Source organism: Dermacentor variabilis, chromosome 1 (assembly GCF_050947875.1).
Source record: "Dermacentor variabilis isolate Ectoservices chromosome 1, ASM5094787v1, whole genome shotgun sequence".
Taxonomy (NCBI): domain Eukaryota; kingdom Metazoa; phylum Arthropoda; class Arachnida; order Ixodida; family Ixodidae; genus Dermacentor; species Dermacentor variabilis.
In genome coordinates, this window is record NC_134568.1 from 17,566,387 (window position 1) to 17,580,390 (window position 14,004).

At 44.5% G+C, this 14,004-nt stretch overlaps 1 protein-coding gene across 2 annotated transcripts in view; it reads left to right on the top strand.

The window, feature by feature from the left end:
• Positions 1 to 7,896, top strand: part of LOC142575630 (presequence protease, mitochondrial) — a 157,467-nt gene extending 149,571 nt beyond the window's left edge. The window contains exon 28 of one of the 2 annotated variants that reach the window (XM_075685150.1): positions 4,700 to 7,896. In XM_075685150.1, coding sequence (XP_075541265.1) covers positions 4,700 to 5,900 — 1,201 coding nt within the window. In that variant the 3' untranslated portion in view covers positions 5,901 to 7,896. The remainder of the gene's footprint in view (positions 1 to 4,699) is intronic. The other variant, XM_075685158.1, reaches the window with a different exon arrangement.
• Positions 7,897 to 14,004: the final 6,108 nt, after the last annotated feature.

The window sequence follows — 14,004 nt, forward strand, 5'->3', positions numbered from 1 at the left end:
TAGTGCATGATTTCAATCTTAAGGTAGAATTTGTATGTAAAAGCATTCATACTCCATCCAGCCAGAAGAGCACATAACTGCACACCTGACTGTGTTCAAAAATAGTTTTATATACAAGTACTAGTCATTTGAATGAAATAGTTCACATACTTTTGTTTGTGTATAAATATGAATAAAATAGTTTTATAAACTTGACTTGTGCAGCATTTTATTATACTAATACTTAATACTACTAATATTATTATTAGTGTAATACGGTACATATTATACTCAAGTGGGTATGGGTGCACTCTAATCAGGTTATGTGTAAAGGTGGATTAGGTGGAATGCCATTTCACAGCTTAGAATGCCTAAAACAGTGCCTAGTGAAGTGTTGTATGTGGATATCTCTTGCTGAACATTTGGAAGGTAGCCTTCTACAATGAAAAACATAGGAGATATATGTATTTTCATAGTACAGTTTCAGAAACAATGCAACTATTTGTTCATGTCGCTGAGTATTTTGGTGCTTTTACTTGCTATCTTTTCTTTTCATAACACATAAATAGAAAAAAAAGTTCAAGGAAGGTTATCCTGTATTGAAATTAACTGTAGCTGCACTGGGATGCAGCAAGGGGTGCTTGCTATATTCACTATGGCTGTGCAGCGTAAAGTAGTAGTTAAAAGATGCTTGTCATTAACTAACCATGAAGCCAAAGCTCCAATATAACTGCATTTTCATCAGAAATGCAATTCGCTAGTTATTAAACCAGTCATGTAGGGCATAAGAGGAAGCTTTTGCTTGGGTATTCCCATCTTAGTACAAGAAGAAATTGTTTTTCTTGGCAACCACTGCACCGATTAAGATATGCTTGTTTCATTTAAAGGAAGTTAAAATATAGCAACTCTAGGAAGTAGATTTTCAATTTACAATATCAATTCTTTAGAAAATTAATTTGAATTGCAAACTTAAAAGAAAAGCCCTCAAGTATCAAGTTTACAACTCTAACTCAGCAATAAAAAAAAGATATCGTAATTCTGTAAACTGCACTTAATTATGGATCGAAAACAGACAAGATTGATATATGTACGCTGCTCTCAAATTGAAAAGTTATTTGTGAGTAGGATTCATAAACCCTAACATAACCATAAAACATAAAACCCTCATAAACGTTGCTGTAATTGCACATAAGCTGTATAACGTTGCTGTAATTGCACATTCATATGTCAAATTAGTCCACTTTGAGGTGCTCCAACAGATGCAGTTTACATAACTGCAACATCTGTATATAATGCAGAGTCAAAGCTTTGTAAACTTTGTGCTTCTGTTTCCTAAAAGCTGTTTTGGCCAGTGTTAAATCAAAATTTTGCTTCTTAGAGCTACTACAATTTAAGTTTATCTCGTAGATGTAACAGATTTCATTCAAATCAGTGCAGTGGTTTTCTCGTAAATGTATTTCTGCATTTGACATGTATTTGAATAGGGAAATTGGAGTTGGCCCTGACCTAAAGCTTCATCATAAGTGTGGCAATGTGTAGCTCACTACCGAGTGCCGCTTACTCCCTGGAGGAAAAGTTTGCAGGGCAAGTGCTGGCTCACTAAGCTGTATTAATGTGCCATTTGATATATTTCTACTCTTGTTGGTGCCCGTATTTTGAGCATCTGCATCGTTTCTTCTCTGTGAGGGTTATTCTCCTTGCCCCCATTTCAAATGAAAAAAAGAAGGCTGTGTTATACTTTCCCAGGTTTATAAGTGAAACCTGCAGCTTGTTTGCTTGAGAAGTGGCATCTCAAGCCATTTCTCAATTAGCTGATTGCTCCATTGCTAAAGCTGGGTCAGTGCAAGAAGCTCTCGGACAACATTCTTTGGTTTCTGTGCATTCACACCAAATTTCAGTGGCGAGTGGGTGGTACCATTCTGTTTTAGATTAGCTGAGCTTGAGTTGGATGCAGCAAAATGCCATGCCCAGGTAACTGCCTTTCTCTCATTAATTTGGAATGGGAGAGAGAAAATTTGTTCCATAAAATGCACATTGGCCAGAAGTAAACTCCTCCAGTCTGCTACCTTGCACTGACTAAGGAAAGGGGAGGACAGGAGGGTTATGAGTGGTCATGACAAGGACGGGAAGTAAGTCGTAAATATGTGAACATTCATATGCTGGCATCATTTTCAAAGCTGGGAATGAAGACTTAATTAGACAGCGCGTTTTCGGCATTCAGTGGAGCACCGTCTGCTGTCATAGCATAAAACACAATGTGAGATAAGTGTCTGATGTCGAGTGTGTTTGCCATCCACTGTGTGACATGAACTGCAGCAGACTTAAGATTTGTGGATAACCACACTTTCTGGATTTCATGACGTACGCATGAAAATGCAAGGCAAGGTTACTTCTGTTTTTAGTCTTGCAAGATGTTCTTATGTGTTCAATCTTCAAGTGACTGTTTATGTGCTTCCAGAAAATTTTTGTGAAATTGTTTCCACACCTATCTACTCCTTCATGTTGCCACAAGGCACAATATCTTTCTTCTCCACACCTATGATTAATGGAAAATCCTGTTTGGTTGCCTCTATTTAGCCAAGAATGCATGTCCCTGAAACTATATTATATTCATGAGGTCAGGCATTTCCTTACGACTCGCAAGTTCCATACATTGTACCTGTTGAATACAATTATTGATTGGGGCCATATTCCAGATGTTCTGATCTCCATTTCAAGCACTAACAATGTTTAAAACCATCTTAATTCCTTCAGTCAGTCATAATTTTATCAACTGCTCATAAGTTCTTATTTGAGTTATATATTTGCATAGAAGCACGGTGCACACAGCAACAAAATGTTAACTCGTAAAGCTCTTAGCCTTTCTGTCTAATCATGATTACAAGCAGTTATTCTGGATATGGCACTGCCAGAAGTACTCTGTCGTTTCATTAAAATTAAAATCTTAAAGAAAGCAGATGTATGCAAGCTATTAATAAGCGAAGAGCATCCTGATGTAGGAAGGATGCCTAATAGAGAGCAACATATCGGACTTATTGTCAAGCATATTTTTGTCTCTCTTAATATATACTCGTATTTTTTCATATTCTTGCCACTGATGTGACAAGGTATCGATTTCAACTGAGTGCTACCTGCATTCCGCTGCATGTTGACACTTTGTATCTTGCCGCTACTGCCAAGAACAAACAAAAAAGTTGCATGTGTAGACACTGTGCCTGAAGGGGATCAACACTTATTGGTGTCAAGACCTGCTGAGGGTATTGTATTTTGTGTAGAATTTTCAATTTTTCATTTATAGCTTCACATTTAAATAAAGTAGAATACTGGGCTAGTTTGTCTTTCAGGTACATGGTATGGGGAGTACAATGATATGAGGACAGAGGCTGCATGTTTGTGTGACTTTCATCTTTGTTTCATCACGCTGGTTACATCATGTTCATATTTTAATTTCCTCTGTGTGTCCGTTCTGATGAGAATTCTATAAATGAACAAGAATGATAAGAGTAACTAATGACCATATCAAGGGTGGCCACTGGCTGTGATCTTAATAAGTAGGCCATAAAAATGACAGACGGTCATGAATTATTGGTAATGCATTGTGGAAATATGTTCATGTGCTCATTCTTAGCCTGTGTAACAGTGGAATGCTCCAGAATACTATAGTTTTTGTATGTTATGAGAAAGCCAGACCTTTTCAGGCATTCCTAAGCAAGCACTGAAAGTGCGTAAATATGCTACATAGCCTGTGCAATTGATTCTCTCTGCCTGGATTTGTATTTTGCAGCATGTTGAGAGGCCTAATGATGGACCAAGGGAAAAAAGTGATTTGACATTGCAACACTTTATATTAGCGACATTGAATCATCTTATTTAACCTCATAGCTGTTCTTTTGCTTGGAACAAAGCATCCAAACAATAATGGTATTGTTGTGTACCCTTTCTTGTATAAAATGGTGCTAGTTTGATGAGTAATGCAGCCTCTCATTGTCTTCAACAGAGTACACAAATTGGTTTTGTTGACACAACAATGGCCTTAACACCAATCACCTATAGCCCAGTTGCAGACTGGTGTTGAAATACCCAAGCATGAGGAACACAATGTTTATTCGCAAACTGAATGATGGAAGCTATTCTCTGTCTGCAGGTGATTCTACATGAATTCTATGAGTGAACAATGAAAGCACTGGCAGTGAACCATGTCCCCATGTAATACTTGAGGGGAAAACAATGGAGTGGACTGTTAAGAAATGATATTGATACCCAGTGGCACAGAAAGCCTGAGAAAGGGACTGCAGTTCGGCTCTGGTGGTATTTTACATTTTACATAATCTAGACTAATTTTGCTTATGGAAGGAGCAGTGTGTCCTGTTGATGACCGACGGTGGCTCAATGCCCCTGTCCACTTCTAAGAGCAAATATTTTGCTTTGCCTTTCTTACTTTCAGTGTCGACACTTATAGGATGTTGCCAGGGGCCGCGTTTTATAACTACTCAGACCATTTTTCATTCTTTTTTTGCCACTTGTCAGGCATTTGCTCACATGAGGCTGTACCTCTGTTATTGCCATGATCGGGCATTCGCAGCGGTGGATGATACGAAATGAATAGAATCGGAAGAAATAAATCTCTACGAGACGCGGCCCCAGGCTTTTTGATGATCGCTGACTGGCTTGGTTCTACAGCTGCTGCATTTTGTCTTCTTACGTTTCTTTTTCTTCACAGCAGCAGTAAGAAGCCTGGAGAAGACCTGCAAGAGGGCAAGGAAGCAGGGCAACTAACCGAAGAGTCTGCCGCCCGCTCACCAAGAGGCGCTTCATTTTCAAGAAACGACAGTAGCAGCAGTGATAGCGACAGTGATAGTGGCTCCAGCGAGAGCGATAGCGATGAGGACACTGAAAGATTCCTGCTAAGGGTTAATGGCCTCCCTAGAAATGTTACGCCAGCGTTAGTTGCCAAGCGCTTAAAGAGAGCAGGCATCAAGGTGTCTAAGGGCGCCCAAGGCGTCCTCTTGTTGACCAGCGACAACCTACCATCCGGCAGCGCATTCGTTCAGGTGACATCAAAAGAGGACCAAGAGAGGGCCGTCAACTATGCGTGGGGCAGCGCCGAGCTATCGAGTCGGGACATTAAGGTCATCCGGGCGGAAGTGGACGACGTCCGGCGTTATATAATGACAAGACCACCCGCGCCGAGCGCGCTTAAGGACATAGTTTCCAGTCGTGTCGTGCATGTCCGCAACCTTGCATCGGACGCAACGGAGGAGCAACTTAAGGGGTTCTTGTCCCATTGCAATGTGACGCGAATAGAGCGTGAACGATTCCACTCAAGCAAGGCTCAGAGATCAGCGTTCGTCCGGTTCGCGACCACGGAAGATGCCCAAAGAGCTCTGGCTATGACCGGCAAAAAGCTGAAAGGGAGGAAGCTAGAGCTGCGGCTCGTCTCGGAAGATTACGCTGACAGGCTACTCAAGGGAGATCTTCTGAGCTTAGCATTGTATGCGGACAACATGAGTTCACGAATGCGTGCTCTCAGGTCGTCGACTACCAGGCGAGAAAAGGCCAGAACGTCCGGCGAACGGTCGATCCCGGGCGAGGTGGTGAAGGAGCACAACTTGGAAGAAGTCCTGCAGTCATCGGAGGGACAACACAAAGTGGTCGCCGAAGGCCTTCCCTTTAGCGTCGCTCAGATCAGCAACTTTCTTTGGCCTTTGAAGCCGACCATGGTGGTTCGCGTCCGACGCGCCGACGGCTTACTGTCGGGGAAAACGGTGCTGTCGTTCGCTAGTCTTGCTGACGCCCAAGAAGCCGCCAAGAAGAACGGTCACGTGATATTTGGCCGCATTGTGAAGATGACACTTGCTTCTGGCGTCCCCAGCGGCCGCGACGGCGGTGAGACAGCCAAAATGGCGACGTCTTCGTCTTAGGCAGTGCCATGAAGCAGGTTTAGATCCATGTAGTTGGTTCTAGCTGTTGTATTTAGTATAGAAGGTATGCACTGAGCTCAATCCGCAAGGCGGCGACAGCGTCGCCGGGGCAGCCGCGCCTAAAGTCCCTAGATTTTAAGACTATCTAGGGACTTTAGCCGCGCCATGGTTACGGTCGCAGAGCGTCGGAAAAATCGGAACTACACGCAAGATGGCAGTCGTGACACCACCTTAGCCAGTAGCTGACATAAGCACAGACGTTTCAGTGTTTCGTGCAAAGTGCTGTTAATTGTTTGTTGAACAGAGGTCTACGTACAGTGTTTGCATATCCGGAAAGACTACGCGCCGTGGCCGTGCGTTCACTGAGCTTCAGTGTCATGGTGAACTGTGCTGTGTTTGGCTGCAGCAACCGCATAATTAAAGCCTGGCGACAGGAATGTTGCCCAGATAGGACCCTTCTCGATACCTGGTTACTATCTTCACTACAGCCTCAGTGTAAAAGATCACGGCAGCTATGTGCGAGCATGACTCTGCAAGGCCTGCCTTGCAGGTGCAGTGTGCAGTCGAGCACCTCGCCCTCTTCTTTTACGGAAAGTCATGGTGTGAGTGGCTTTTCATTGAATGATTGTGACTGATGAACCTAGGAGGGCAAAAAAAAAAATGTTTTGGCAACACCAGCACAATTGACGGAACACAAAAATTACGAAGGCTGTGAAATCGCATTGATAAAGTGGAAGCTTGGGCGAGTTGGTGATTCAATATCGACGTGTCTGCACAGCGTAAAAGACGAGGACAGCGCCTGTGTTGAATGAAGGCTATCATGTTATGCGAGCACTTTGACGCGTGGCTGCCGCACCCAGCCGCATCGTCAGATAATTGTGGCCTTCCATTGACTTGTAGGCTTTCAATTGCACGCTGATCACGGAGCTCGTAGCATTCACAAGGTAATTCTTGATTTCTGCAAGATCCACACCAGGCAGTAGCCCGACGTCGCGCCCAAGCTCATCATCTTTGAGTTCGAGTGGGTCGACACAATCCCACAAGCACACTTTGTTTTTATAGCGTGCTTTTTCTGGTTCACTCACCCTACGCACGTACGCTCTTAAGCGCATCGTTGGACGTACCACTCGATAGCCAAGTCAGAAAAACACTTTCGAAAAGGAAGTTGGGCGGTTCGTGCGTATTGGTAGCTGCTTGGTGACGCAGGCCTGCTCGCGTAGGCAGCATGAACTCGCGAGCGAAGTTATGGCTGACGCCGTTAGCGCTCCTAGCGGATGACGTCATGTGCATACCCCCTATAGAATCGCCACTTTCTAGTTATCGCGTTTTATGATTGAGCACGTGCAGCATGGAAGCAGATCTACGGGGAATGTGCATTCCACGTGATCATGTTATACAAATACGCCATTTACGGCAGAGATCGATCGCCTCGGACTGTATGTCATCTCCAAACGGATAGTAGACGTCCCGGACGTTGTGTGATAATAGCTCCGCCGTCTATGTTTAGCTTGTACGCGCGCTTGATGATGAAGCGGGCCCATGCAAGCGCCGGAGTTGGATCGTACGGTGTAAGCATTGCGAGCCAGGGCCACGACACAACGCACGGCTACTGTTATATATGTTGTGCAAAAATGTGTCGCGAACGTTTCATTAGTGTCCAACGTTTCATTAGTGTCCATTCATTATAACTGTTTTAAGGCGCCAAAGAACACAGCGCACGAGAGGCGCTGACTGAAGGTATGTATGTACGTGTCTTCTGTAAAAATAAAGCAGTTGTGAGTAAACAAAAATTAAAAATGCACTCTGTCCTCTCTTGTGTGCTATGTGTTGTTCTATGGTGCTTTAAAATAGTTATAATTAATCGATACCAACTTGCCTAACAAGAAGTTCTGTCTTAAGTTTCATTAGTGCTGTCAGAACTGGAGTTGGACTGTAGGCTGGGGTCTGGTGGTCTGTCGTGCTTGTGTGTCAGCTGCATAAAATTTTATACGTTGTATAGTTTGTGTAAATAAATCCTCTCTCGACAACCATCTAGCCCAGTCTCGTAAAATCTACCAGCAGCTCATTCTAAAACCCTTCCTTTAACATCCCGTCAGCAGCGCGCTTCAAACCGTGTTTCAAGACACTCGGTTTGGGGTCGTCGATCCTGCACGAATGACGTGACAGCCTACTACTTATTGCCTAACTTGTTCTGATCGCGATTGAGGTCTCCATATCATGGTGCACAGCGATGATGCAAACCGCTGGAAAACATAGTTGCAGAATAAGAAACAATGGTGTATTTCATTGCAGGTGGGTGTTAGTGGTTTTAAGAGTTAGCTTTACGAATAACCTAAATCCATAGATACTACACAAGCTCGATTTGTGAAGCTGTGTTGTTTGGCTAGACCAGAGGAACACGAACTGCAATTAGATGTTGCGAATATGCATTTACCTCGAAAAAAAAAAAAAAAAAACTTAATATAGGTATCAGTGCGTGCCGGACAGTGAGAGTCTGTTTTTCCCCAGAATGTGCTAGTCTGTCGCACTCCTCTTCCCTTTAGCCGAATTTTCGACGAAGCCGTTGCGAGCAGTCGTATTAAGAATTTTAATTGTCTGTAATTAAACCACGCACGTTAAAGCTTTGTTCGCGTATGACCCGTAAGTGAACTCCCATTACCGACAAATTTAAACTCGCATCACTTAGTTCTTCTATGGCACTTTGAAAACGCGTAATAACGAGCTTGGATAATGCCGCAACTACCCTCCTACAATAAGCTTAGCATGCCCCCCGTCTCCGCTCCTCTCTTAGCATTTGATCTTGGTGCCAGTTACAGTTTTCTTAGAACAACGGGCGAACAGTCTGCGCGGTTTCTAAAACGTGCAACGCGTAGGAGCTTACTGCACAGATCGTAATTAACCCACTCTTTAAGCTCTGCCCTGCTCGTATCCCACAACCCTACTTCCACTTAGTATAAACTAGGTGCCGCCTTTAGTTCAAGAAAACTACGCGCATCGTGTAACGCCTGAAAATGACGACGGTAGTTAACCCAGTAGCTCACCTTTGGCCACACTTTACACATAAAATCCCCCCCCCCCCCCCCAATCCCTACCCATTTCCACGGACCTCCGCGCGCTTTTCCGCGACTGAGGAGGATTGCGATTATGAGCCACAAGTGTGAGCTCGGTGCCAAATTCGGTTCTGCCAGAACATTGGGAATCATTGCGCGCTAAAAAGGCTGCGTCGTTAATCCGCTGGCGACCAATTCCGCTAGCAGGCACGCTAAACCTAGAAAGTGTCATGTTTCTATTCTGGATTTTGGCGCAATCGTCATCATTTCAGCTCTGATTGACCCAGAGTGCTGCTACGGCCTCTCTGATTGGCTCAAAATGCCGCCATTATAGAATTCGACAATGTGGCGGAGTTTGACGATGGGTAGGTTTGAAGGTTTGAAGGTTTATTTCCGCAACTGGTGTTGCGAGGACAGCCAGGGAAAAAGCTGTATAGACAGCTTGAGAGGTCCTGGCTTCCTCTTACAGTGCAGCATTGACGGCGGCGGAGTACAACAACAAACAAAACGTGAGGAGAAAAACAAAAAAAAAACAAAAAAAAAAACACGTACGTTCGGTACAGAGAATGAGACATGCACGTTCAGTACGCAGTACATTGTACTTGTACAGTACAAAACTACACGAACATTTGGGGCAATTCTTTCAGAGAAATATTAGATAAATCAATATTCTCGTAGCAGTACAAATGGTTCAGAAGTGTCGGTAAGGTATGCTGCAACATTTGTTTGCCATAGTTTGTGCGGCATTTCTTAACATTCCAAGGTTCTGCTGTGCGGGTATCATACACAGTTCTGCTCTGCTCTAACCCAGCAAGTCTAAGCAAGGAGTCATCATTTTTCATCATGGCGAGTTTATATTTATAGCACAGTCTGTAGTTATACATGGACTTCATCTGTATAATGTTGTGTACGTTCAAATGAGGCCAAAATCTCAAAAGAAAAGGTCGCGCAGCTGCAGTTGTAAAGGTAACTGCTAGAAGCCTCAAGTGGGTATCGTTGCAGCGAATTTCAGAGTCTATAATCGGATTTTGAATGAAAATGTTTCGGGGTCTACAAATGGTGCACGTTGTTTAGAGACCGATGCATCTCCACGCATATTTGATCACACACACCACGTACGTTAATAGAAACTAGTACATCCAACAATTGCAGAAATTTAGTTGATTTAAATCCCTAGAGAGCGGCATAAACAGCGACGCTCCTCGTAAGTTTAGGTGTGCTAAGGCTGCTACAGAAGCCCTGCAATAAGGGTGTCGACAGATCTGGTCAGTCACGAAACGAATTCAATCTGTTCAAACTACGTGTTCTCACAATATCTATGACGAAAAAAAAAACGAAACAAAAAAGCGCAAAATGTATTGGCGTCGAATGACCTTATTGTGTAACTAGCAGGGGCGTAGCCGGGGGGGGGGGGGTTATGGGGCTTCAGCCCCCCCCCCCGAAATTTTTTCGTGCTGTCCATGCGCAGCCGGCCAAAACAACCCCCGGCGCCGGAAATCATGCTCGATTTTGTTTGGAATGCCCTTTTCACGCTCGAAAAAACATTTTGGCGCGAACATTGCGAAATCGGGCTGGATTTCGCAGCAGCGCCCATGCACCGGGAGACGCACATCGTAACGCAAGGAGCTCCATCCGAGCACAAAGTTCCAAAGGCGTGGAGGGCGGGCTCGTCGCGGCATCTCGCTGAGGCCGCGGAATCGGGAGCGCTTGGATTTCAATTCTGACACTTTATGGGTATAAAGTTCTAATAAACTTCTGATGCGAAAGGTGCATTGATATTTCCAAAGTCACGCTTTAGATTTTTGATTCCGGAACTTTGTGGGCTTGATGTTGTTATAAACATTTGACGCCAAAGGTGCATTGACTTTTCTAAAGTCTTAGATTGGAACATACAACGAGACAAGCCAAATCAACACACTATCAGACAAGTTGACAAAACAAGCAGCGAGTTGCGATGATGCGAAGCGTTGTGGTGGTTCATTTGTGCCGTCATGTCGCATAAAAGAATATCAACATTTTTTTTTCACCTAAGCCAAAGCATCCATGTCAAGACACTAAAGCCAGCCAGGGTAACTACGTTCTTTATCTATTTTTTTCTACTTTGACTTTTATTCGTGAGAACACATTGAGCCTCTTAAATTTTTCTATTCTCGCTACCCTACCCGCGGGCTGCCAGAGCCAGCCAGAGCGCATGCGTTTTTCTTGTGTGGCCCCGAAACCACCGCGCGGCGTACTTCGGTGCGCGTGTGGTTTTCTCTGGCCGAGTGAATTTTCGCCTGGCAGAGTTTTGGACGCCTTCTGGCTAGCACACGAGAAAAAGAAAAAAAAGAATGGTCGCTCACCGCCATCGCTGTGAAGACGAAGGATTACACCGCGTTCGCTTGAGCGCAACCTCTCCGGAAAGTCTTGTGTCGCCGGTGTAAAATACCGAGCACTATGCGTATGGTTCTCGGTGGACCAAGCGCCTCACGTTTTCCTCAATGTTCATTCGGTAGCCACATTAGGTGCCCAAAGTAGGCATTGGATTGTGGCCAACATACTTTCCTTTGCGTTTTTTTTTTTCATTTCGGTGCCCCCCGTCCCACAAAAGGAAAAAGAAAGATACATTGTTGCGGCGCAGCGAATTGTTGCATGGTGACAGTTTGTTACTTCTTTTGCGGAAAGTAATCGGCCACGGCACGCTTCGTTTGCCGGATACTATTATTATATTATTGTGATAGCAATTATATGATGACTCCAGGCGCATTCCTGCTGTCGCCGTCGCCCTCATGTTTCGTATGAAGTCTCAGGGCAATAACGTCGTGACCGCGCGCCGCATGCTGTATGTGCGAGTGAAAGAGTAGTGGGGGTGGGGGTGGAATGGGTGAGCCGACGATGGTGGTTCAGTCTTGCGTGCGCAAAGGAGAAAAGCGGGGAGCAAGCGCGCCGCCTTCCGTCGCACGCGATACATCGGATGGAGTGGATGGAATGGGGGCGGGATTAGGATTCTTTGAATCTGTGATTGCGCTACATGTTTATTTGCCTTGTTTGACGCATTATATACAGTGACTTTTTCTTAGATACGTAGATTTATTGGAGACTTATGCGTATATTTAAATATCTCGTTGCGAGGTTTTGTGTATACGTGCAGTGAACTTTCTTTCCAGTGACACTTTTTTGCCGTTTATCAAGCATTTGTATATTCCATTGTATCTTCGTATTTCTAATGAACGAGGGCGAGTTAAATGAAAGTGAGCTTACCCACCCCGCGCAATAATGGCTCGGTTCGTTATCTGCGAGGCATGCGCGTAGCACACAGGCACCTTTCATTTACAAAAGTGGCAGGCAGGTGTGACGGTAAATGTTCTTTAATGCTCTCATACACTGGATTGAAGAAGGTTGCGTGACGTAATGGACACTTGAGAAGTTGAGCAGCGGGGTGCCGTGAATCTTTTGACAGCTGAAGGTGTTTCCCAAAAGGAAATTATTCGCTGTATGGCTGCCGTGTACGTTGAACATTGCATTTCATTGGCCACTGTGAAGCATTGGAGCAAACGGTTGAAAAAGGACGTGAAAGTTGCAAAGACGAACCAAGACCGGGCCAAAGCCATCGTGCAGTCACCCCAATACAACTGCAAAAGTTGATGAGCTGATGAGACAAGAACGGAGGATAAACATAGATGAACTGGCAGAGCGTGTGAACATCAGTCGCGGTTCGGTTCACACCATAATTCATGAACATCTCGGTCATCGGCTCTTGTGTGCGCAATGGATGCCCAAGATTTTGAACCACCGCCAGAAGAAGGTTCTGCGCTGCCTTGACTCATCTGATCCGGTATCACAATGAGGGTGACGACTTCTTGTCTGCAATTGTGATCGGGGAAGAACCATGGTGCCACTACTACGTGCCTGAAACACGACGGCAAAGCTTACAATGGAAACATTCGAATTCACCGCCCCCACAGAAAGCAAAGGCCGTCATTTCCGCCGGAAAGGTGTTTACTATTTTTTTTCGATCGTCAGGGGCCATTACTGACAGAATTTTCTAAAGCCGTAGAGACTGTCAATCGTTTCCGATATTGTGAAACGCCGGATCGGCTGCGTGTCGCAATCAAGAACAAACGACGTGGAAAATTGACGAATGGGGTCATCTTGTTCCACGACTTGGCTATGGTGTTGGGCTGCTGAGCACGAGGTAGCGGAATCGAATCCCGGCCACGGCGGCCGCATTTCGATGGGGGCGAAATGCGAAAACACCCGTGTACTTAGATTTAGGTGCACGTTAAAGAACCCCAGGTGGTCGAAATTTCCGGAGTCCTTCACTACGGCGTGCCTCATAATCAGAAAGTGGTTTTGACACGTAAAACCCCATAATTTAATTTTTTTTATTTTTCACGATGCCCGTCCCCACGTCGCTGATGTGGTTAATACAAAACTGGCAAAGTTCAAATGGGAAACGCTGCAACATCCGACATACAGCTAAGACCTGTCGCCTTGCGACTTCCACATTTTGGGGCACATGAAAAAACAGCTAAAGGGAAACAGATTCGTGTCGGACGATGACGTGAAAGAGTCAGTTGCAGATTTGTTGAAGCAGCAACCTAAGGTGTTTTATGAGACGGGGATCACCCGACTCGTTAGTCAATGGGATAAATGTCTAAATGCTCATGGACACTACTTTTAAGTTAAGTACCCCGTTTGTCATATATTTGCATTGGCTCACTTTCATTTGAGTAGCCCTCGTATATTTTGTAGAACGGCTTTATATAGGTGCTCTCTGTTGGGACAGTAATTTCGGTGCAATTACTCACGATACACGACCGGTGACAGCTGCTCCTGCGTAATACATTGGAATAAATGACAGCGTCATTGAGATTTTTCACTGGCCGTTGCATATGTACAAAAATGTAAACAGGGTGTTGAATGACAAAGTTTCATTAACATATTTGTCCTCAACTTGTTCATTTCATGGCCTTTACATTTTTCATATCAGTGGCATGCACTGCTTTGCTGGTTTCGAACTGATATAGCTCTAAGGATCGTGTGATATTTTCTTTACTTATTAAATAGACAAA